This window comes from Canis lupus, chromosome 26 (genome assembly GCF_011100685.1).
Source record: "Canis lupus familiaris isolate Mischka breed German Shepherd chromosome 26, alternate assembly UU_Cfam_GSD_1.0, whole genome shotgun sequence".
Classification (NCBI taxonomy): domain Eukaryota; kingdom Metazoa; phylum Chordata; class Mammalia; order Carnivora; family Canidae; genus Canis; species Canis lupus.
Window position 1 is genome coordinate 27,309,856 of NC_049247.1, and position 25,076 is coordinate 27,334,931.

Consider the following 25,076-nt stretch of genomic DNA (forward strand, 5'->3'; position numbering starts at 1 on the left):
GTTGTCGTAGCCCTTTGTTCCTTGAGTATATAGAGTCTCAAGCTGTGGAAGAGCCTCAAGTATTCTGAAATAGTGAACCAATATATGCTTAGTTATTTTCATGAAAAGATGAGAGAGTGGTTGCTACTTTAAAATTTGGGTAAAATTGACATATGAGATTATATGTTTTAGGTCAAGACAGATCACATCTTAAAAAATATTTTTAATTATTTAATTAGTTAATTTGAGAAAGATTGAGAGAGAAAGCACAAGTGGGGAAAGGGCTAGGGAGAAGCAGATTCCCTGCTGAGCAGGGAGCCTGATGTGAGGTTTGATCTCAAGACCTTGGGATCATGATCTGAGCCAAAGGCAGATACTGAACAAACTGAACCACCCAGGCACCCCTTAAAAATGTTTTCAAACTTTTAAAAGTAATCTCCATATGCAACATGGTGTTTAAACTTATAAACCTGATACCAAGAGTCACACATTCTACTGACTGAGCCAGTCATGCATCCTTAGGGAGGTTACTTTTGATAGAGATGATTCGAAACTCTTTAGGTGTACTTATGACCTAAATATCCACCAGTGTTTTTCTGTTCAATGCAATCAGGGAACCAGCACTCCAGGCAATTGTCATTCATGGGTTCATAGAATTTCTCATTAAGTGAAATTAAATTAAATTCTCATTAAGAATTTCTCACTTTCCCTGGCATCATTTCTAAATTATTCCTTACTTTAAAATTGATAGTGGATGAGAATCATCATCTTTAATTTGTTTCACAAAATAAGATGCTGGGTATTGATTTCTGTGTATTTTTCAACTTCTTTGCTTTGCTTCTTATTGGAACATAAGGATATTGTATACATATGTTCATTTTGTCACATTTGGATGACTGTCAGATTATTGTTTGATTCTCATGTCTTATTGGAGGATACAAAAATCCAGAAGAGTTTTAAATGAAATAGTAAGCCCTGTCTTTTGAGGAGAAAGAGCTGAATTTGTTCCTGGTACAAACAGAACACAGAACAGAACCAAACGGCTCATTGTGAAGTTCAGGATATACTTCCTTCATGAAGCACCTGAGTTCCAGAAAGATGTCAGTAGATCTCTCCATATTGATTTCAAGAGACAAGTATCCAATCAACTAGGCTACAATCCCATCCTAGATGTCCAGCTGATTGATTTGTGAAAAAGTCAACTTGGTACCATTTGGTATTGTATAAAATAATAGACATTATTATCTAAATTCAATCCAAAATTATAGTACATGCAAATTTTAAAACACACAGGAATGGCTACGATTGTCAAAACCAACACCATCACTTCCAGCAATGACTCTTTTCCTTCTACCCCAATCCCTGAGTGCCCTGGGTAACTAATCGATCCAACCTTATGCCAGGATGTCATCTCCCTTGTGTTCAAAGAAATATGTGTTGCAAACATGTGGATAGAGGCACTTAACTAGTTTCTTTAGAACATCCACACTGCATAGAATTCCTAGTCTGTTTCTTGAGGGAATATTTCTCTTTTGACAGGGACCAGTCAACCTTGAACAGAACTTCTCCTATAAACCATCTTGTTTAGAAAGCACACTAGGTCAGGCATCTCTCCTGATGGAAAGAACTTTACCTCAAGAAGGTGCAGAGCTCTGAGGTAAGTTAGTCTCTGTACACAAAGGATTACCACTAGAACATACTCTGTCCCATGTAATAGAGAAATGCACTCTGATAATAGGTCCCTGGAATTTAGCTCTGTAGAGGACTTATGACCCCAGTTCCCTTCTTCCACATCCACAATGCCTGGAAAACTAAACCTTGGTTTTCTACAGTTTGTTCTCAATGCTGACAGCTCTCTTCTTTGTGCAATATTTTTGGTATCAACTTGGTGAGAAATCAATCGTTTTTCTCCCTGTGTCATTGTTCTCATCCAGGCTTCCTTCAGGGCTTGGTTATATTTGACCTCTAACATTTTCTTGGCCCTGAGTCAAGAACTGCCCTATGATAAGGCAGGGCAGGGACAAGTGAAGTGGTCCTGAGGTGTGGGACTGAGACACTCGATGTGGTAGGTGATCCATTCCATTCTTGAGGAAGATGGAGACAAAGACAAATGTGTTTGGGTGGATTTAAGAGGGGTCTGGGGACTTGATACTGACTAGGAGGGGAGGAAGGAAGGAAGAGATGGAACAGAACAGGGATTCCAGCTCTCACCAAGTGCCTTCCCTAGGGCCTGGGTTGCAGCACCTGCGGCCACTAGGGGGCAGTAAGGACCTGGGTCGAGGAGGTCATTACTGTCCTATTTCCAAGTGTATGAAGTCCTTAACTGATACCGTTGGATTTCTGCAAAGAGGGACCGTGTGAGGGGTGATCCAGATCTACTGTGCCTCAAGAAGTTTTTGTTTGAAAGATCAACAAACACCCCCATGCCTCAGGCTCATAGCCCTGTGAGGAAGGGGACAGAAAAGCAAGATCAATCCTAGTTAGGAGGAGAGGAAGGGGCTAAGGGTTGTGAACAACCTTCAGTTCTGTCTTTGGTGCTTCCAAAGGAAAGAGTGAATCTCTCCTAATCCTAGTCCTCAGGGTCCTGTTCCCACCCTAAATCCACACAGCACAAAGGGTCAGTCTTTGGATTATTTATCAACTACTCCCACAATAAGAACTAAGGGACATTCGAATTCTGGCTCCATGTCCTTGGCACTAAACTGAGCTCTGTCCTAGAAATACAATGCCAAAGTGTTTTCATCATTAAGCTAAGTTCTGTTGCCCTGGGATGCAAATGTATTGAGAATGAAGGGTCAGATCAGAGGGGGTAAGGAGAGGCAGGTGCAGGAAGCACATTTGTATGAAGTTTTCTCCCTTCCCTGAGAGAAGAGGTGTTCAGAGAGGTCTGGGAATCCAGACTCAGGCTTGAGGTCTCAAGAGGCAGTGTTCTTGGAGCTCTCCACATGACCTGGGCTTTGGTCCCCATCTTCCTCCTTATTCAGGGCATTGGTGAAGCTCCTCCATCTCAGAACAGAAGATCTGAGATGATCATTTGTCTTGTTTTCTTTTTGCTCAGTTTCTTTAAGGCCCCAGGACTTAACTCAGCAGTGTGTGTTCTTCCTTTTTTCAGGCTCATGGGCCCAGTCTAACCTAATTGAGCCCCCCTTTTTGTCCAGGATTCTAGGATGGACTGTCACTGTCTCCTGTGTTTTAAGCAGCTGTGACATCAGGAGTGATAATGAAATATCCTGGTACCAATAGCACCCAAGCATGACTCAGAAATTCCTGATTTACTATACCAATTCTTGGGCATCAGATATCCCTGATTGCTTTCCTGGCTCCCAGTCTGGAAACATGGCCTGTCTGACCATTTCCAGGCTCCAGGCTAATGATGACGCTGATTATCATTGTTACTTATATGATGGTAGTGGCGCTTTTCATGATGGTCTGAGTTGATAAGGAAGTGAGACCAAAATCTGTCCTGTGCTCACAGACTCCCTCTTTGCTCCGAAGATACTTCCCAACCCTGTGCAGAAAGGACTTCATGCAGCACGGTTTTATTATTATTATTTTTATATTTTTATAATAAATTTATTTTTTATTGTTGTTCAATTTACCAACATACAGAATAACACCCAGTGCTCATCCCGTCAAGTGCCCCCCTCAGTGCCCGTCACCCATTCACCCCCACCCCCCGCCCTCCTCCACTTCCACCACCCCTAGTTCGTTTCCCAGAGTTAGGAGTCTTTATGTTCTGTCTCCCTTTCTCATATTTCCCACACATTTCTTCTCCCTTCCCTTATATTCCCCAAATGAATGAGAACATATAATGTTTGTTCTTCTCCGATTGACTTACTTCACTCAGCATAATACCCTCCAGTTCCATCCATGTTGAAGCAAATGGTGGGTATTTGTCGTTTCTGATGGCTGAGTAATATTCCATTGTATACATAAACCACATCTTCTTTATCCATTCATCTTTCGATGGACACCAAGGCTCCTTCCACAGTTTGGCTATTGTGGACATTGCCTCGGGGTGCAGGTGTCCCGGCGTTTCACTGCATCTGTATCTTTGGAGTAAATCCCCAGCAGTACAATTGCTCGGTCGTAGGGCAGGCCTATTTTTAACTCTGAGGAACCTCCACACAGTTTTCCAGAGTGGCTGCACCAGTTCACATTCCCACCAACAGTGTAAGAGGGTTCCCTTTTCTCTGCATCCTCTCCAACATTTGTGGTTTCCTGCCTTGTTAATGTTCCCCATTCTCACTGGTGTGAGGTGGGATCTCATCGTGGTTTTGATTTGTATTTCCCTGATGGCAAGTGATGCGGAGCATTTTCTCATGTGCATGTTGGCCAGCAGCATGGTTTTAGAACTCAGGTCTCACTCATCTCCTCTCCTTGATCACCAGAACATCCTAATGCACCCCTGCATCTGCTTTGGTACAATGAAGACTTCCTCTTTGCCTTTGTGCTCTGGTCCCAGAATGGGACTCTTCCCAACTATTCAACTCATCAGCTAAGACATGTGGAGACTCTGTTCCTATTAGCCAGAGTTCTTTCCAAAATTACTCCTTTCTTCTAGAAAGGAAGAGATAGCTGATGGGTATGTCCTCTTTTCCACAAGAAACCCAAAGCATCTGTTTTCTTTAATAAACAATCCAATGTCTAGCTGGAGCTCCAGTTGCAATTCTTCCCTAATATATAAAAATATATTAATTATTAAAATAATTTATAAATTATTATAAATTAAATTTATAAATTTATAAATAAATCAATGAATTATTTGAACAACTGAATGAAGTTCAAGCATCTGAAGACCAGGGCTGTGACCAATCCTTCTCATGTTGCTAGAAGTTTCCCATTTTAGCACTGGAGCTGTGATGTCCCTGCAACAACCTCATTCCCAGTTAAGGAATCTGTCATGGGCTCCTGTCAGATGGCTACTGTGATGGTTAATTTTTTTTATCTGAACCTGAATGGGACCTGGGCACCCAGATGAAACATTATTTCTTGGTGTGCCTGTGAGGGTGTTCTGGTTGAGATTAGAATTTGAATTTGGGGGTTTAATACAGTAGATTTCTCCCTATGGTGTGTGTATATGACCCAATTTTTGAAGGCCTGAGTGGAATAAAAACCAAAGATGGAGGAACTGACCTCTCTTCTTGGGTCTCTGGTTGAGCTGGGAACCTTGTATCTCCTTCTCCTGCTCATGGACTCAAATTCACATTTTTTCTTCCCTGGTTTTCAGGTCTTTGGGCCATAGTGAATTATGCTGCTGACTTTCCTGAGTCTGCAGTTTGCAGATTGCAGCTCATGAATTTCCCTGCCTCAATAATAATGTGATCCAAACCATATAATTAGATATAGTTTTACATGTATAAAAGTACATTTAAAAATTTATATGTGCCACTTTGTATTTTTACATGTAATCTAGATTTCATACAATTTTATATAATTATGTATAAAACATTTAATTATTTATGTATAAAATATTTTATATGCTTAAATATAAATGCATAGAAGTATGTAATACATTTAAAAATATAAACAAATCAACACACAAATGTATATATACATGCATATACATATCCACACACTCACAACTCATATTACTTCTGTTTTGCTGGATAGCCCTGACTATATAGTCACTTACTTAAGAGCTCAAACTTTCCATAATGTTCTCAGCATCAAAAGCAGTATTTGTTTTTTCTCCTTTATGCAGGTCTAATGCAGTGTCTCTAATCTGGAGACACTTTAGATGGAACATGAAGGAAGAGGGGTCTAATATCTGTTGTGTTCCTATAATTCCTTTTCTGGAAGTGCCAGTAAGCATATCCTAACCTGAATCCACTGTTGAGCAGGACCCAGACCAAAGGTTGAAATGTAGGTATTAGAGGGAAACCAAGACGCAGTGGAGGGCAATGAGATCCCAGCTCTGCCTGTGATCCTGAGTAGAGGAGTACTTGAATCTCCCCTAATCTCAGCAATCCTGGAGTTCTCTTCTTCCCTCCTCCCACACAATGAATTGGTCGGAGATTCCTCCCCTATCCACACCAAGAATTCCTCAGTGGAAGGTATAGATATTCCAAGTCTGGCTTGAATTCCTAGGGTCTGTCATGGGCTCCTGTCAGTCATGGTTCAGAAAATCCCTGTGAAAGTGTTTTAATTTCTGCGCAGCTAAGCTCTGCTGCCCAGGGATGCAGAAGTACCTAGAAGAGAGAGTCAGGTCAGGGTGGGTGGGGAGAGGCAGGGTCAGGAAACATATTTGCATGGAGCCCCTCCCTCCTCTGAGGCAGGGGAGGGGATAAGGGACTTATGGGGGAGCCAGGCCCAGGGTTGGGGTCTCAGAAGGCAGTGATTTTGGGGCATCTCCACCATGGCCTGGACTCTGGTCCTCCTCACCTTTCTCTCTCAGGGCACAGGTGAGGTCTCCAGGGAAAGGGCCTTGGGGCCATCTAGTTTGATCCTCTCTCTCTCCTCTTCAGCCTTACCTGGGTACCCAGCACTAAACTCATTGTATTATGCTCTCTCTCTTTTCAGGGTCCTGGGCCCAGTCTGCCCTGACTCAACCTTCCTCGGTGTCTGGGACTTTGGGCCAGACTGTCACCATCTCCTGTGATGGAAGCAGCAGTAACATTGGCAGTAGTAATTATATCGAATGGTACCAACAGTTCCCAGGCACCTCCCCCAAACTCCTGATTTACTATACCAATAATCGGCCATCAGGGATCCCTGCTCGCTTCTCTGGCTCCAAGTCTGGGAACACGGCCTCCTTGACCATCTCTGGGCTCCAGGCTGAAGATGAGGCTGATTATTACTGCAGCGCATATACTGGTAGTAATACTTTCCACAGTGGTACAAGCTCATGAGGAAGTGAGACCTAAATCTGCCTGTGTTCACAGGCTTCCTCCTTGGTTTGAAGATGCTCACTCAACATGGGGACATCTAGAAGCACACCACTATGGTCACCCCTCCTCCTCTGTGGCAGATGTAGTATTTTCTTCAGAATGTCCACACTTCATATAATTACTTGTCTATTTCCTGTGGGGAAAAATATCTTTTCAAAAAACTAAACACTATATGTTTTAAACCTTTTTTGGGGGATACCTGGTTGGCTCAGCCGTTGAACATCTGCCTTTAGCTCAAGGGGTAATCCTTCGGTCCCGGGATTGAGTCTCCTATTGGGCTTCCTGCATGGATCCTACTTCTCCCTCTGCCTCTGTCTCTGCCCCTCTCTGTGTGTCTCTCATGAATAAATAAATAAAATATTTTTAAAAAACTTTTTAATAGGAAAAAATAGACATTTTAGATAGAACAATTTGAAATATTTTGAAATCCCTAAGGTCAATATATGCATCCATATTTTTTATTATTCCACATGGTGAAGGAATCAGCATGTGAGTTTACCATTCATGTGTCCATTGATTTTCTGGGTCAGAACCTGCACGTGTTTCTTGGATCTTTTTTCTCTCTCTTTCCCTTAACTTGTAATTCTTCAGAGAATCTCTATATTTCTTTTGTCCTAAAATAGAAGAACCCAGGTATTGATCTTTGTGATTTTAAAAATTTTACATGCTTTAGCTTTATGGTTCATTTATGCTCTTTTTTTATTTTTATTTTATTTTTTTAATTTATTTTTTATTGGTGTTCAATTTCCCAACATACAGAATAACACCCAGGGCTCATCCCATCAAGTGCTCCCCTCAGTGCCCATCACCCATTCACCTCCACCCCCCGCCCTCCTCCCCTTCCACCACCCCTAGTTGGTTTCCCAGAGTTAGGAGTCTTTATGTTCTGTCTCCCTTTCTGATATTTCCCACACATTTCTTCTCCCTTCCTTTATATTCCCTTTCACTATTATACATATTCCCCAAATGAATAAGAACATACACTGTTTGTCCTTCTCTGATTGACTTACTTCACTCAGCATAACTCTACAGTTCCATCCACGTTGAAGCAAATGGTGGGTATTTGTCATTTCTAATGGCTGAGTAATATTCCATCGTATACATAAACCACGTCTTTATCCATTCATCCTTCGATGGACACCGAGGTTCCTTCCTTTGGCTATTGTGGACATTGCTGCTATAAACATTGGGGTGCAGGTGTCCCGGCTTTCATTGCATCTGAATCTTTGGGGTAAATCTCCAGCAGTGCAATTGCTGGGTTTGTAGGGCAGGTCTATTTTTAACTCTTTGAGGAACCTCCAACTGCTTTCCAGAGTGGCTGCACCAGTTCACATTCCCACCAACAGTGTAAGAGGGTTCCCTTTTCTCCACATCCTCTCCAACATTTGTGGTTTCCTGCCTTGTTAATGTTCCCCATTCTCATTGGTGTGAGGTGGTATCTCATTGTGGTTTTGATTTGTATTTCCCTGATGGCAAGTGATGCAGAGCAGTTTCTCATGTGCGTGTTGGCCATGTCTATGTCTTCCTCTGCGAGATTTCTCTTCATGTCTTTTGCCCATTTCATGATTGGATTGTTTGTTTCTTGGGTGTTGAGTTTAAGAAGTTCTTTATAGATCTTGGAAACTAGCCCTTTATCTGATACGTCATTTGCAAATATCTTCTCCCATTCTGTAGGTTGTCTTTTAGTTTTGATGACTGTATCCTTTGCTGTGCAAAAGCTTCTTATCTTGATGAAGTCCCAATAGTTCATTTTTGCTTTTGTTTCTTACGCCTTCGTGAATATATCTTGCAAGAAGTTACCATGCCTTAGTTCAAAAGGGGTGTTGCCTGTGTTCTCCTCTAGGATTTTGATGAAATCTTGTCTCACATTTAGATCTTTCATCCATTTTGACTTTATCTTTGTGTTGGTGAAAGAGAATGGTCTAGTTTCATTCTTCTGCATGTGGATGTCCAATTTTCCCAGCACCATTTATTGAAGAGACTGTCTTTTCCAAGGGATAGTCTTTCCTCCTTTATCGAATATTAGTTGACCATAAAGTTCAGGGTCCACTTCTGGATTCTCTATTCTGTTCCATTGATCTATGTGTCTGTTTTTGTGCCAGTACCACACTGTCTTGATGACCACAGCTTTGTAGTACAACCTGAAATCTGGCATTGTGATGCCTCCAGCTATGGTTTTCTTTTTTAAAATTCCCTTGGCTATTCGGGGTCTTTTCTGATTCCACACAAATCTTAAAATAACTTGTTCTAACTCTCTGAAGAAAGTCCATGGTATTTTGATAGGGATTGCATTAAACGTGTAAATTGCCCGGGGTAACATTGACATTTTCACAATATTAATTCTGCCAATCGATGAGCATGGAATATTTTTCCATCTCTTTGTGTCTTCCTCAATTTCTTTCAGAAGTGTTCTATAGTTTTAAGGGTATAGATCCTTTACCTCTTTGGTTAGGTTTATTCCTAGGTATCTCATGTGTTTGTGTGCAATTGTAAATGGGATTGACTCCTTAATTTCTCTTTCTTCAGTCTCATTGTTAGTGTATAGAGATGCCATTGATTTTGTATCCTGCCATGCTGCCAAATTGCTGTATGAGTTCTAGAAATCTTGGGGTGGAGGCCTTTGGGTTTTCTATGTAGAGTATCATGTCATCGGTGAAGAGGGAGAGTTTGACTTTTTCTTTGCCGATTTGAATGCCTTGAATGTTTTTTGTTGTCTGATTGCTGAGGCTAGGACTTCCAGTACTATGTTGAATAGCAGTGGTGAGAGTGGACATCCCTATCTTGTTCCTGATCTTAGGGGAGAGGCTCCCAGTGCTTCCCCATTGAGAATGATATTTGCTGAGGGCTTTTCATAGATGGCTTTTAAGATGTCGAGGAATGTTCCCTCTATCCCTACACTCTGAAGAGTTTTGGACAGGAATGGATGCTGTATTTTGTCAAATGCTTTCTCTGCATATAATGAAAGGGTCATATGGTTCTTGGTTTTTCTCTTGCTGATATGATGAATCACATTGATTATTTTACCAGTGTTGAACCAGCTTTGTGTCCCGGGGATAAATCCTACTTGGTCATGGTGAATAATTATCTTAATGTACTTTTGGATCCGATTGACTAGTATCTTGTTGAGAATTCTTGTATCCATGTTCATCAGGGATATTGGTCTGTAATTCTCCTTTTTGGTGGGGTGTTTGTCTGGTTTTGGAATTAAGGTGATTCTGACCTCATAGAACGAATTTGGAAGAACTCCGTCTCTTTCTATCTTTCCAAACAGCTTTAGTAGAATAGGTATGGTTTCTTCTATGAATATATGATAGAATACCCCTGGGAAGACGTCTGGCCCTGGACTCTTGTGTCTTGGGAGGTTTTTGATGACTGCTTCAATTTCCTCCCTGGTTATTGGCCTGTTCAGGTTTTCTATTTCTTCCTGTTCCAGTTTTGGTAGTTTGTGGCTTTCCAGGAATGCGTCCATTTCGTCTAGATTGCCTAATTTATTGGCGTATAGCTGCTCATAATATGTTTTTAAAATCGTTTGTATTTCCTTGGTGTTGGTAGTGATCTCTCCTTTCTCATTTATGATTTTATTAATTTGAGTCTTCTTTCTCTTCTTTTTAATAAGGCTGGCTAATGGTTTCTCTATCCTATTAATTCTTTCAAAGAACCAACTCCTGGTTTTGTTGATCTGTTCCACAGTTCTTCTGGTCTCGATTTCATTGAGTTCTGCTCAAATCTTTATTAACTCTCTTCTTCTGCTGGGTGTAGGATCTATTTGCTGTTTTTTCTCTAGCTCCTTTATGTGTAAGGTTAGCTTTTGTATTTGAGTTCTTTCCAGTTTTTGAATGGATGCTTGTATTGCGATGTATTTCCCCCTTAGGACTGCTTTTGCTGCATCCCAAAGATTTTGAATGGTTGTATCTTCATTCTCATTAGTTTCCATGAGTCTTTTTAATTCTTCCTTAATTTCCTGGTTGACCCTTTCATCTTTTAGCAGGATGGTCCTTAACCTCCACGTGTTTGAGGTCCTTGCAAACTTCTTGTTGTGATTTAGTTCTCATTTCAAGGCATTATGGTCTGAGAATATGCAGGGGACAATCCCAGTCTTTTGGTATCGGTTCAGACCGGATTTGTGACCCAGCATGTGGTCTATTCTGGAGAAAGTTTCATGTGCACTTGAGAAGAATGTGTATTCAGTTGAGTTTGGATGTAAAGTTCTGTAGATATCTGTGAAATCCATCTGGTCCAGTGTATCATTTAAAGCTCTCGTTTCTTTGGAGATGTTGTGCTTAGAAGACCTATCGAGTATAGAAAGAGCTAGATTGAAGTCACCAAGTATAAGTGTATTATTATCTAAGTATTTCTTCACTTTGGTTATTAATTGGTTTAAATATTTGGCAGCTCCCACATTCAGGGCATATATATTGAGGATTGTTAAGTCCTCTTGTTGGATAGATCCTTTAAGTATGAGATAGTGTCCCTCTTCATCTCTCACTACAGTCTTCGGGGTAAATTTTAGTTTATCTTATATAAGGATGGCTACCCCTGCTTTCTTTTGAGGACCATTTGAATGGTAAATGGTTCCCCAACTTTTTGTTTTCAGGCTGTAGGTGTCCTTCTGTCTAAAATGAGTCTTTTGTAAACAGCAAATAGATGGGTCTTGCTTTTTTATCCAGTCTGAAACCCTGTGCCTTTTGATGGGGTCATTAAGCCCGTTCATGTTCAGAGTTACTATTGAAAGATATGAGTTTAGTGTCATCATGATATCTATTCAGTCCTTGTTTTTGTGGATTGTTCCACTGGACGACTTCTTTTTTTTTTTTTTTAATTTTTTTTATTTATTTGTGATAGTCACAGAGAGAGAGAGAGAATGAGGCAGAGACACAGGCAGAGGGAGAAGCAGGCTCCATGCACCGGGAGCCCGATGTGGGATTCGATCCTGGGTCTCCAGGATCGCGCCCTGGGCCAAAGGCAGGCGCCAAACCGCTGCGCCACCCAGGGATCCCACACTGGACGACTTCTTAAAGGGGAATTTTAAGAGTCCCTCTTAAAATTTCTTGCAGAGCTGGTTTGGAGGTCACATATTTTTCAGTTCCTGCCTGTCCTGGAAGCTCTTTATCTCTCCTTCCATTTTGAATGAGAGCCTTGCTGGATAAAGTATTCTTGGTTGCATGTTCTTCTCATTTAGGACCCTGAATATATCCTGCCAGCCCTTTCTGGCCTGCCAGGTCTCTGTGGAGAGGTCTGCTGTTACCCTAATATTCCTCTCCATAAAAGTCAGGGATTTCTTGTCTCTTGCTGCTTTAAGGATCTTCTCTTTATCTTTGGAATTTGCAAGCTTCACTATTAGATGTCGAGGTGTTGACCGGTTTTTATTGATTTTAGGGGGGGATCTCTCTATTTCCTGGATCTGAATGCCTGTTTCCCTTCCCAGATTAGTAAAGTTTTCAGCTATGATTTGTTCAAATACATATTCTGGCCCTCTGTCCCTTTCGGCGCCCTCAGGAACCCCATTTAAACGTAGGTTTTTCTTCCTCAGGCTGTCATTTATTTCCCTTAATCTGTCTTCATGGTCTTTTAATTGTTTGTCTCTTTTTTTCTTCAGTTTCCCTCTTTGCCATCAACTTGTCTTCTATGTCACTCACTCATCCTTCCACCTCCTTACCCCTCGTCGTTAGGACTTCTAGTTTGGATTGCATCTCATTCAATTGATTTTTAATTTCTGCCTGATTAGCTCAAATTTCTGCAGTCATGAAGTCTCTTGAGTCCTTTATGCTTTTTTCTAGAGCCACCAGTAGCTGTATAATAGTGCTTCTGAATTGGCTTTCTTTTTTTTTTAATTTTTATTTATTTATGATAGTCACACACACAGAGAGAGAGAGAGAGAGAGACAGGCAGAGGGAGAAGCAGGCTCCATGCACCGGGAGCCCGACGTGGGATTCGATCCCGGGTCTCCAGGATCGCGCCCTGGGCCAAAGGCAGGCACCAAACCGCTGCGCCACCCAGGGATCCCCTGAATTGGCTTTCTGACATTGAAGTGTAATCCAGATTTTGTAACTCTGTGGGAGGGAGGACTGTTTCTGATTCTTTCTTTTGAGGTGAGGTTTTCCTTCTAGTCATTTTGCTCAGTGCAGAGTGGCCAAAAACAAGTTGTATTGGGAAAAGGAGAAAAAGAGAGGAGAGAAAGAAGGAAAGATAAAAGAAAAAGAAAAAAGAAAAAATGAAGAAAAAAAAGAAGAAAGAAAGAAAGAAAGAAAGAAAGAAAGAAAGGAAGGAAGGAAGGAAGGAAGGAAGGAAGGAAGGAAGGAAGAAAAGGGTGGGGGAAGCAAACAGAAGTCAAAAAGCAAAACAAAACAAAACAAACAAAATAATCACGGGATGTATCTTCTGATACTGTATACTTAAGTCCCTTGACTTCCCTTGGAACTTGTCTTTCTAGCTGGTCTTCTGGGGGAGGGGCCTGTTGTGCTGATTTTCATGTGTTAGCACTTGGGGGAGCTGCTCTGCCCCCTGGCTGGTGCAGGGCTCAGTGGGGGTTGTTTACCCCGTGAGGCCCCTGGAGGAACAACCGCAGTGGCGGGGCCAGCTCTGGAGCCCTGGATTCAGCTCTCGCAGGAACTACAGAGCTCTCTGTCTGCAGGGCCTTGATGCTCCGGGGCGGGGCCGCTGCTCTGCTCAGCTCGGGGCAGGAACGTCCTTGCTGTCCTGCTCCCTCCCGGCCTCTGCCTGTCCCGGGGGAGGCCGTATCCTGGGCTGTGTCCCGGAGCTGTTGGATTCGCGCTCCTGGTGGCGCAGCCCCATCCGTGGAGCCGCAGCCCGAGTCCCTCTGAGCTGCTCTGGGTCCTGCCACGCGTGCTGCAGTCTTTTAGGGAGCTCGGCCGCGGGGTATGGTGCACTCTCCTGGGCGCACAGGTGTCTGTTAATGTCCCAGGGAGCCCGAGGGCATCCCTGCCCCCCTGGGTCCTGCTCTAACTCCCTGCGAGCCCCTTTCCGCCCGGGAAGGTTGGTGCAGCTCCTGCTCTTCCGGGATGGGGCTCTCCTCTCCTGGGGACACTCGCCCCGGCCTCAGCCCGGCTCCTCGCGGGGCCCTCCCCCTTGGATGCCTTTTGTTTCTTTATTTCTTTTTCCCAGTCTTCCTACCTTGATAGAAACACGAACTCTTCTCACTGTAGCATTCCAGCTGTTCTCTCTTTAAATCTCAGGCCGAATTCATAGATTTTCAAGATGATTTGAAGGTTATCTAGGTAATTTGATGGGAACAGGTGATTTGGTGACCCTACTCTTCCGCCATCTTGCCCCTCCCTCCCCAAATAGACATTTTTGATAGAACAGTGTGAAATATTGAAGTCCTTAAGGTCAGTATATCCATCCATGTCTTTATTATTCTACATGGTGAGTAAATCAGCATGTGGGTGAGGTTTCCATTCATGTGTCCATTGATTTTCTGATTTGTTGCCATATGTGTTTTCTAGATATTTTCACATTTCTCTCAGTTTCTTTAACCAGTGATTCTTCAAGGAATCTCTACATTTCCTCTATCCTAAAATATAAGAACACAGGTATTGATTTTTGTGATTGTAAATATTGTACATGCTTTAGCTTTATTGTGCATTCATCCTCTTGTGCGAGTACAACTGTGCAAGTGCAATTGTGCAAATGTTCAATTCACCTACTTTTGTGCTGGTTAAGTTATTTATTTATTTATTTATTTATTCATTCATTCATTCATTCATGACACAGAGAGAGAGGCAGATATAGGCAGAGGGAGAAGCAGGCATCCTGTGGGGAGCCCAATGCAAGAGTTGATCCAAGACCACAGAATCAGAACCTGAGGGAAAGGCAGTCACTCAACCACTGAGCCACCCAGGTGACAGAAGGGAAGGAGGATGTAATATGTTTTCCCTAACAATAGTTCCATTCTCAGAAGTGACAGTAAGCACCTCCCAACCTGAAATTACTGTAGAGTAGGTCACAGAATGATGATTGAAATCCAGGTAACACAGGGGCATCAAGAGAGGGTTGAGAGAGAATGAGATCCCCAGCTCTGCCTATCTCCAAGAAAGCAGAGTAATTGAATCCTCCCTAATCTCAGGCAGCCTAGAGTGCTCTTCTAACCCTCCTCCTACATAACAAAGGGATACTGAGATTCCTCCCTCACCCCACCAAGACCTCCCAAGTAGACGGAAAAGACATTTAAATCCTTTTTTGAATTTTTAGGCTCTGTCCTGAGCCCAGTCTATCATGATTCAGAAAAACCATACCAAAGCATTTCAATATCTGAATGGGTAAACTCTGCTGCCCAGGGATGCAGAAGTACTTAGAATAGAGGGCCAGGTCAGGAAGCACATTTGCATGGAGGTCCCTCCCTCCTCTGAGGCAGGGGGAGGGGATAAGGGAGTTAAGGGACAGCCAGGCCCAGGATTGAGGTCTCAGAAATCAGTGTACTTGGGGTGTCCCCACCATGGCCTGGGCTCTGCTCATCCTCATCCTCCTTACTCAGCACAGGTGAGGGAGGTCTCCACAAAAGATACCATTCTGGGTTTATTTTTGTCTTCTTCTCAGGCTTACCAGGGGCCTCAGCAGAGTGTGTTCTTCCTCTTTTCAGGAATCTGGGGACAGTCTGCTCTGAGTGGATGTCTGGGACTGTGGGAAGGACAGCCAACATCTCCTATGCTGTTCGAAGCATCAAAACATTGGGCATTTTAATACTGTTTCCTTCTTTTTTTTAATACTGTTTCCTTCTAACAAAACACTCATTCATGGCCTCCAAACTCCTGATTTACTCTACCACTACTCTGCCCTCAGGAATCCATAATCACTTCTCTAGCTCCTAGTCTGACAACACAGCCTCCCTGACTACCATTGGGATCTAGGGAGAGGACAAGGCTGAGGGATGCTCAGATTAGCATAGATCTTAGTCTCTCCCATCATATTCTTCTATGTATTCTTTTCCAAAGCTTTCTCCATACCTTTTCTTTCCCTGATAAATGCTCGGTATCCTCAAGCTTTACCCATCTAGACTGAGAGAACTAATACAGTTTAACTACTGGGAGGGGGTCAAAGTACAGTTCAAAGCAGCCTGTGCTAGTAGAGAGACAGAATAACATCTTGAATCACAGCTTCATCTTTGAGTAAGGATGATCAGAGGCTGTGGTGCCTTTAAGACATGTCTCCTCATGGAGAAATCCTATAGATTATGAAGGGACTATTGTCTCATGAGTTTCTAAAGCCTCTGTTCTGAGACTTGCTTTCTGATTCTCATAGCATCAGTATGATTCCTTATAAACATCTATGAATGTAGGGACACCTGGCTGACTAAGTCAGAGGAGCACTCTTTTACTTTTTTAATAATAAATTTATTTTTTATTGGTGTTCAATTTGCCAACATACAGAATAACACTCAGAGGAGCACTCTTCTTGTACTTAAGAGTTACTCTTGATCTCGGGGTGGTGAGTTTGAGTCCTACATTGGGTTTAGTCATTACTTAAATACATTTTAAAAATGCAAAAAACACCCACTAAAGAATCTACTGATACAAAGAAATTCATGACTCTATTAGTGAGTCTTTTAAGGTGAGATCATAATTTCCTTTAGAGAAAGTAGTTATTATTTTTATAGTAGGAAACATTACCAAGAAATACAGAAGCTAGACGTTGAGTGAACAGGATGACTTCCAATATGACATTTCTAGAGCTACAAAGCCCTTTGTGTTTTGTGTATATGGGTTTCAAGGTGTAGAGAAAGCCTCTTGGGTGGTTTCTTTTTTTTATAAATTTATTTTTTTATTGGTGTTCAATTTGCCAACATATAGAATATCACCCAGTGCCCATCACCCAGTCACCCCCACCTCCTGCCCACCTCCCCTTCCACCACCCCTAGTTCCTTTCCCAGAGTTAGGAGTGTCTCATGTTCTGTCTCCCTTTTTGATATTTTCCACTCATTTTTTCTCCTTTCCCCTTTATTCCCTTTCACTATCTTTTATATTCTCTTGGGTGGTTTCAAGTAATGAAACTATATACATTTCAGTATCTTTAGAAAAGATAAGAAAATTATTACTCTTTATAGAGGTGATATGAAATAGTTCAGGTGTCCCTATGGTCAAAATATCTACCTGTGTTTTTCTGGTCAATACAATCAGGGACTCAGCATGCTGATCACAGCAGGTACATTCATCTGTCCATAGAATTTCTGAGTTAAGGCCATTCACTTTCCAATGCACCTATTCTGAAGATTTTTATGTGTCCCCCTTTTTTTATCACTTTCTCAAGTTATGGTGCAGGGAACACTATTTTTTTTATTCTTCTGGATTTTCTACCACAAAATAAGGCATGATATTTAATGTGTGGGAAATATCAGAAAGGGAGACAGAACGTAAAGACTGCTAACTCTGGGAAACGAACTAGGGGTGGTAGAAGGGGAGGAGGGCGGGGGGTGGGAGTGAATGGGTGACGGGCACTGGGTGTTATTCTGTATGTTAGTAAATTGAACACCAATAAAAAAATAAATAAAAAAAACATATTATGAACAGCTATACGCCAATAAATTAGGCAATCTAGGAGAAATGGACGCATTCCTGGAAAGCCACAAACTACCAAAACTGGAACAGGAAGAAATAGAAAACCTTAACAGGCCAATAACCAGGGAGGAAATTGAAGCAGCCATCAAAAACCTCCCAAGACACAAGAGTCCAGGGCCAGATGGCTTCCCAGGGGAATTTTATCAAACGTTTAAAGAAGAAACCATACCTATTCTCCTAAAGCTGTTTGGAAAGATAGAAAGAGATGGAGTGCTTCCAAATTCGTTCTATGAGGCCAGCATCACCTTAATTGCAAAACCAGACAAAGACCCCACCAAAAAGGAGAATTACAGACCAATATCCCTGATGAACATGGATGCAAAAATTCTCAACAAGATACTGGCCAATAGGATCCAAGAGTACATTAAGCAAATCATTCACCATGACCAAGTAGGATTTATCTCTGGGACACAAGGCTGGTTCAACACCCGTAAAACAATCAATGTTATTCATCATATCAGCAAGAGAAAAACCAAGAACCATATGATCCTCTCATTAGATGCAGAGAAAGCATTTGACAAAATACAGCATCCATTCCTGATCAAAACTCTTCAGAGTGTAGGGATAGAGGGAACATTCCTCGACATCTTAAAAGCCATCTATGAAAAGCCCACAGCAAATATCATTCTCAATGGGGAAGCACTGGGAGCCTTTCCCCTAAGATCAGGAACAAGACAGGGATGTCCACTCTCACCACTGCTGTTCAACATAGTACTGGAAGTCCTAGCCTCAGCAATCAGACAACAAAAAGACATTAAAGGCATTCAAATTGGCAAAGAAGAAGTCAAACTCTCCCTCTTCGCCGATGACATGATACTCTACATAGAAAACCCAAAAGTCTCCACCCCAAGATTGCTAGAACTCATACAGCAATTCGGTAGCGTGGCAGGATACAAAATCAATGCCCAGAAGTCAGTGGCATTTCTATACACTAACAATGAGACTGAAGAAAGAGAAATTAAGGAGTCAATCCCATTTACAATTGCACCCAAAAGCATAAGATACCTAGGAATAAACCTCACCAAAGAGGTAAAGGATCTATACCCTCAAAACTATAGAACACTTCTGAAAGAAATTGAGGAAGACACAAAGAGATGGAAAAATATTCCATGCTCATGGATTGGCAGAATTAATATTGTGAAAATGTCAATGTTACCCAGGGCAATTTACACGTTTAATGCAATCCCTATCAAAATACCATGGACTTTTTTCACTGAGTTAGAACAAATTATTTTAAGATTTGTGTGGAATCAGAAAAGACCCCGAATAGTCAGGGAATTTTCAAAAAGACAACCATATCTGGGGGCATCACAATGCCAGATTTCAGGTTGTACTACAAAGCTGTGGTCATCAAGACAGTGTGGTACTGGCACAAAAACAGACACATAATCAATGGAACAGAATAGTGAACCCAGAAGTGGATCCTGAACTTTATGGTCATCTAATATTCGATAAAGGAGGAAAGACTATCCATTGGAAGAAAGACAGTCTCTTCAATAAATGGTGCTGGGAAAAGTAGACATCCACATGGAGAAGAATGAAACTAGACCACTCTCTTGCACCATACACAAAGATGAACTCAAAATGGATGAAAGATCTAAATGTGAGACAAGACTCCATCAAAATCCTAGAGGAGAACACAGGCAACACCGTTTTTGAACTCGGCCACGGTAACTTCTTGCAAGATACATCCACAAAGGAAAAAGAAACAAAAGCAAAAATGAACTATTGGGACTTCATCAAGATAAGAAGCTTTTGCACAGCAAAGGATACAGTCAACAAAACTAAAAGACAACCTACAGAATGGGAGAAGATATTTGCAAATGACGTACCAGGTAAAGGACTAGTTTCCAAGATCTATAAAGAACTTCTTAAACTCAACACCAAAGAAACAAACAATCCAATCATGAAATGGGCAAAGGACATGAACAGAAATCTCACTGAGGAAGACATAGACATGGCCAACATGCACATGAGAAAATGCTCTGCATCACTTGCCATCAGGGAAATACAAATCAAAACCACAACGAGATACCACCTCACACCAGTGAGAATGGGGGAAATTAACAAGGCAGGAAACCACAAATGTTGGAGAGGATGCGCAGAAAAGGGAACCCTCTTACACTGTTGGTGGGAATGTGAACTGGTGCAGCTACTCTGGAAAACTGTGTGGAGGTTCCTCAAAGAGTTAAAAATAGACCTGCCCTACGACCCAGCAATGGCACTGTTGGGGATTTACCCCAAAGATTCAGATGCAATGAAACGCCGGGACACCTGCACCCCAATGTTTATAGCAGCAATGTCCACAATAGCCAAACTGTGCAAGGAGCCTCGGTGTCCATCGAAAGATGAATGGATAAAGAAGATGTGGTTTATGTATACAATGGAATATTACTCAGCCATTAGAAACGACAAATACCCAACATTTGCTTCATCATGGATGGAACTGACGGTGTTATGCTGAGTGAAGTGAGTCAGTCAGAGAAGGACAAACATTATATGTTCTCATTCATTTGGGGAATATAAATAATAGTGAAAGGGAATATAAGGGAATGGAGAAGAAATGTGTGGGAAATATCAGAAAGGGAGACATAACATAAAGACTCCTAACTCTGGGAAACAAACTAGGGGTGGTGGAAGGGGAGGAGGGCGGGGAGTGGGGGTGAATGGGTGATGGGCACTGTGGGGGGCTCTTGACGGGATGAGCACTGGGTGTTATTCTGTATGTTGGTAAATTGTACACCAATAAAAAATAAATTTATTAAACAAAAGAAATATCAGAAAGGGAGACAGAACATGAGAGACTCCAAATCTGGGAAACGAACAAGGGGTGGTGGAAAGGGAGGTGGGCGGGGGATGGTGGTGACTAGGTGACGGGCACTGAGGAGGGCACTTGACGGGATGAGCACTGGGTTTTATTGTATATGTTGGAAAATTGAACTCCAATAAAAAAAATAAAGCAAATCCATTTTGAACCTATGTTGGAATATACAGTAGTGCTAAGAGTAATATGCGTGAAAATGATGGCAGAAACGCAGAGCATGCAGATATATGCTCTCCGGTTCTTCCTCTCCAGGTGACCTGCTGTACCATTACCTGCAAAGAGACATGACAGGGGGGGAGGTAATGAGGTCAGAAGCAGCTAGAGCCAATGAGCCTAAATATTGAGAAGAAAGAGAGTCACTTGACAATGCTCTGTTAGATTTAAAAAGAGAAAGAAATACATGGAAATAAGAAACAACACATGGGAGAAAGTGAAAATAAAAGCAAGATTCTATATGGCAATGATATTCCGAATCACATTCAAGAAAGGCTCTAAACATCACGATTAAAGACAAGGAGGTGGGATTGAGTTTCACAGCATCACCCACCTAGATGATGCAGATCAGAAGCCTCCAGGAAAGGAAGTGACGCTGAAATCCAAGCAGAAATTAAGGACAAGTTACACCCAGTCTGCTCCACAATGTGGCACATGAAACATTCACAGAACAGACAGAGAATCCGTGAAGATAATGTGGACACTTAGAGTGTGGAGATATCTGGTACATATTTTATCCACACACATAGGCTGTGCACAGCACACATTCATGAGAACAGAGACAGAAATGCCATCGACTCTACATCTTTTACTCCCAGCCTTTAAGAGGTTCACTGAGTGATGAGGGCTTCCCCATGGAGCCCAGAGGTGAGCACAGCTCTGCAGGCACAGGACCCATGAGCGCATTGGGGCATCGCCCCTGCATAACACAGATCCCATGGGACAGGTGAAAAGGTCTATTCTTAAACCATTTTCTGAAACCATTGCAGGGTATAGACTCTGAATCAAGTTCAGTGACCTGAGGAGACAGTTAAGCCCCAAGAGCCAGGTGGCCACGTAGGACCTAGGAAGACAAGGAGAGGAAGTGAGACTTTCCACAGCATTGGAGCCCCACCCTGTGAAGCTCAGTAAGCACATCGTCCCCAGAGGAGGGGAAGGCTCTGCAAGATGCAGATGCAGGTGGAACAGCTCCCAGGGGAGTCTGTGTTGCTGCCGTCAGAGACTGCACTCTGAGTGCCTATGTCCTGCTCCCAGCTGCTCCCAGCACAGGAGACAGGCTCCCTGGAGAAACACAGTATGAGGCACCAGGGTCCTGCTGTCCATCCCCCCCAGGCTGCTTAGGGTTAGGATATTGTCCTCACGTGTGTCCACATCACTCCCTCCCCTCAGGGCTGGGACAGTCACTTCTGACTCAGCCTCCCTGTCTCCCTCCAGCCTTCTCTCCTTTCCTGTCTTATAGGCTCTGCCTCCATTAACCTGAGGTTGAGAATACCCCCCTGTCATCATCACCCTGGGTATGCCCAGGATCCTCTACTCTGGGTCTGAGCTCAGGCAGGAACATATTTCTTATTAGAGGCAGAAGATATACCAGATCCCTGAGCTGGTTATATATATACAGACATGAGCAACCATCTGGGGCTAATTCTGAAGATGGAACTTCATGGCCACCTGAGCATGACCAGGGCCACAATGGCCAGGACAAGGCTGCTCACTGCTAGATCATCTATCATGGCTGAGGTATGCTTGGCAGGGATACAAATGACACAGAAGGATGGGCAGTGGGACACAAATCTCCTCCGTGGTCTGGCTCACTCTCTCCTGCTCTCTGAGCAGCTGCTAGGATCAGGTGTCCTTCCCAGTCCTGGGCTGACACTCCAGAGGAGGAGGGGGAGACTCTAACTGGTTCTTTGTCATCCCATCTGGGATGTTTATCCACCTGAACAGTGACAGAGTGAGGGGCTGTTCTGACTATTGGGATTGTAATTGGGGTTTAGAGTTGAGAGCAAAGATTTAGGACATCATGATGTATCAAGAGGGACCCAGATGTAATCATGTATCATTCAGGAGAGGAGACAGCTGGCTCAGACAGCACAGTCTGGTGGGAACCCCTCTTCTCCTGGGTGCAGATGGCCTGGGTGGGCCCTAGAGGCTGTGTCTCTTCTGGTTCTCGGGTAGGGGTCCCCACATCATGAAGGGCTGTGAGGCTTCCTGAGAGGGATACATGTCCCTGCTGCCCCAGGCCCTTCTCTCTTCAGCTTTTACAGAAACTGGAGGAAGTACAGACACCACCTGGGGCCACCTGGGGACTTCCTCTTGCACCACTGTCCTCCCAGGGCCCATCACCTGCACCAGGCAACTCTGACCCTTAGCTCAGGTCTGACCCACATGGACTCACACCCTTGACTAAGTGACCCCATGTGGCGGACACAGCAGCATTCAGGTCACTTCTGTCCCTCTGAAGGTAAAGACGTTTTCTAAGATTTAGATAAATTTTTTCCATGAATTGAATTTCTCTCCCTATATCTTTGGTAATTTTCAGGCTGATTTTTTAGAGCGACTGCATGAGGTCCGAACGACAGAGGAGAATTTATTAAGAAGGAGGAACACAGGCTTTCCCTATTTCCACCCTGGGTTCTGTTAGAGGGATAACTTGTGGGAGTAGGAGACACAGGACAGAAAATAATTATCTCCTCAGGGGATCCCTGGGTTGCGCAGCGGTTTAGCGCCTGCCTTTGGCCCAGGGCGCGATCCTGGAGACCCGGGTTCGAATCCCACATCGGGCTCCCGGTGCATGGAGCCTGCTTCTCCCTCTGCCTGTGTCTCTGCCTCTCTCTCTCTGTGTGACTATCATAAATAAATAAATAAAATTAAAAAAAATAATTATCTCCTCAGGAAAGAATGGCAAGAGCAATTGGAATATTTCATCTAAAATTTATGTATTGACCTGATGAACAGGAAAGAAAATTTTTGGTGTGAATCCCTGTGACAAAAAGATATTTCCAGGAATATTTCATGTGAAATATTCCTGAAATATTCCAGGAATATTTCAGGTGAAAGCACAATGAAAGGCCACACTAGATCATTATATTCTGGAGATTCCTAGCTGAGGCTTGGATCAACAACCTGACAATTAATGGGCTCCCACCTACTTGGTCCCCAGATCCCCCTTGACCAAGTGCACAGTGCCAAGTGCAGGCAGCTGGCCGAACAAGGGGAAGAGGCTTCAGGACTTAGAACATTCTGTCTGAGGTTGTCCTACATCCCTTTTCAACCTGGGCAGCCTTCCTCACCTGGTGCAGGGAACTCTGCTGCCTTGCACCTACCAGTTTCTGCTTCTCTCTCTCTCTCTCTCTCTCTCTCTCTCTCCCTCTATCTATCTTTCTCCCCAGGGACCAGGGACCAGCATTCCTCTCCCAGGGGAATTCTACCAAACATTTAAAGAACAATTAAAACCTCTCCTTCTGAAGCTGGTTCAAAAAAAAAATGGAAACAGAAGGAAAATTTCCTTTTAAATTTTTTAAAATTTATTTTTGTATATTTTTAAATGAAGTTCGATTTGCCAACATATAGCATCACACCCAGTGCTCATCCCATCAAGTGCCCTCCTCAGTGCCCATCACCCAGTCACCCCAACCCCCCGCCCACCTCCCTTTTCACTACTTCTTGTTCATTTCCCAGAGTTAGGAGTCTCTCATGTTTCGTCACCCTCACTGATATTTCCCACTCATTTTCTCTCCTTTCCCCTTTATTCCCTTTCACTATTTTTTATATTCCCCAAATGAATTAAACCATATAATGTATGTCCTTCTCCAACTGACTTACTTCACTCAGCATAATACCCTCCAGTTCCATCCACGTTGAAGCAAATGGTGGGTATTTGTCGTTTCTAATGGCTGAGGAATATTCCATTGTATACATAAACCACATCTTCTTTATCCACTCATCTTTTTTTTTTTAATGATAGTCACAGAGAGAGAGAGAGGCAGAGACACAGGCAGAGGAAGAAGCAGGCTCCATGCACTGGAAGCCCGATGTGGGATTCGATCCAGGGTCTCCAGGATCGCGCCCTGGGCCAAAGGCAGGCGCCAAACCGCTGCGCCACCCAGGGATCCCTATCCACTCATCTTTTGATGGACACCAAGGCTCCTTCCACAGTTTGGCTATTGTGGACGTTGCTGCTATAAACATCGGGGTGCAGGTGTCCCAGGTTTCACTGCATCTGTATCTTTGGGGTAAATTCCCAGCAGTGCAATTGCTGGGTCATAGGGCAGGTCTATTTTTAACTCTTTGAGGAACCTCCACACAGTTTTCCAGTGTGGCTGCACTAGTTCACATTCCCACCAACAGTGCAGGAGGGTTGCCCTTTCTCTACACCCTCTCCAACATTTGTTATTTAGAAGGAAGATTTCCAAACTCTTTTTATGAGGCCAGCATTACCTTAATCTGAAAACTAGACTAAGAACCCATCAAAAAGTAGAAGTAAAGACCAGTACCCCTGATGAACATGGATACTAAGTTTCTCACCAAGACACTAGCCGATAGGATCCAAGAATACGTTAAAAGGATTGATCACCATGAGCAAGTGGGATTTATTCCTGGGCTGCAAGTGTGTTCAACATCCACAAATCAATCAACATGACACACCACATTAATAAAAGAACACATAAGAGCTAAATGATCCTCTCAATAACTACAAAGAAGAATTTGACAAAATACAGCATCTTTTTTTGATTAAAACTCTCCACAGTATAGAGAACATACCTCCATATCATGAAAGCTGTATAGGAGAAGCTCACAGGATGTATTATTCTCAACAGAGAA

At 42.9% G+C, this 25,076-nt stretch overlaps 1 protein-coding gene and 1 gene segment (V, D, J or C); both read left to right on the forward strand.

The window, feature by feature from the left end:
• Nucleotides 1-25,076, forward strand: part of LOC119869150 (immunoglobulin lambda-1 light chain-like) — a 1,083,218-nt gene that overhangs the window by 668,544 nt on the left and 389,598 nt on the right. The window contains exons 1-2 of one of the 3 annotated variants that reach the window (XM_038575765.1): nt 6,247-6,383; nt 6,502-6,805. The exons of the other annotated variants lie outside the window; for them this stretch is intronic. Coding sequence (XP_038431693.1) covers nt 6,338-6,383; nt 6,502-6,805 — 350 coding nt within the window. The 5' untranslated portion in view covers nt 6,247-6,337. Of the gene's footprint in view, nt 1-6,246; nt 6,384-6,501; nt 6,806-25,076 lie in introns of those variants that run through there. 3 annotated transcript variants of the gene reach the window in all.
• LOC119866215 overlaps nt 1-25,076 on the forward strand; it is a 743,285-nt gene that overhangs the window by 369,595 nt on the left and 348,614 nt on the right.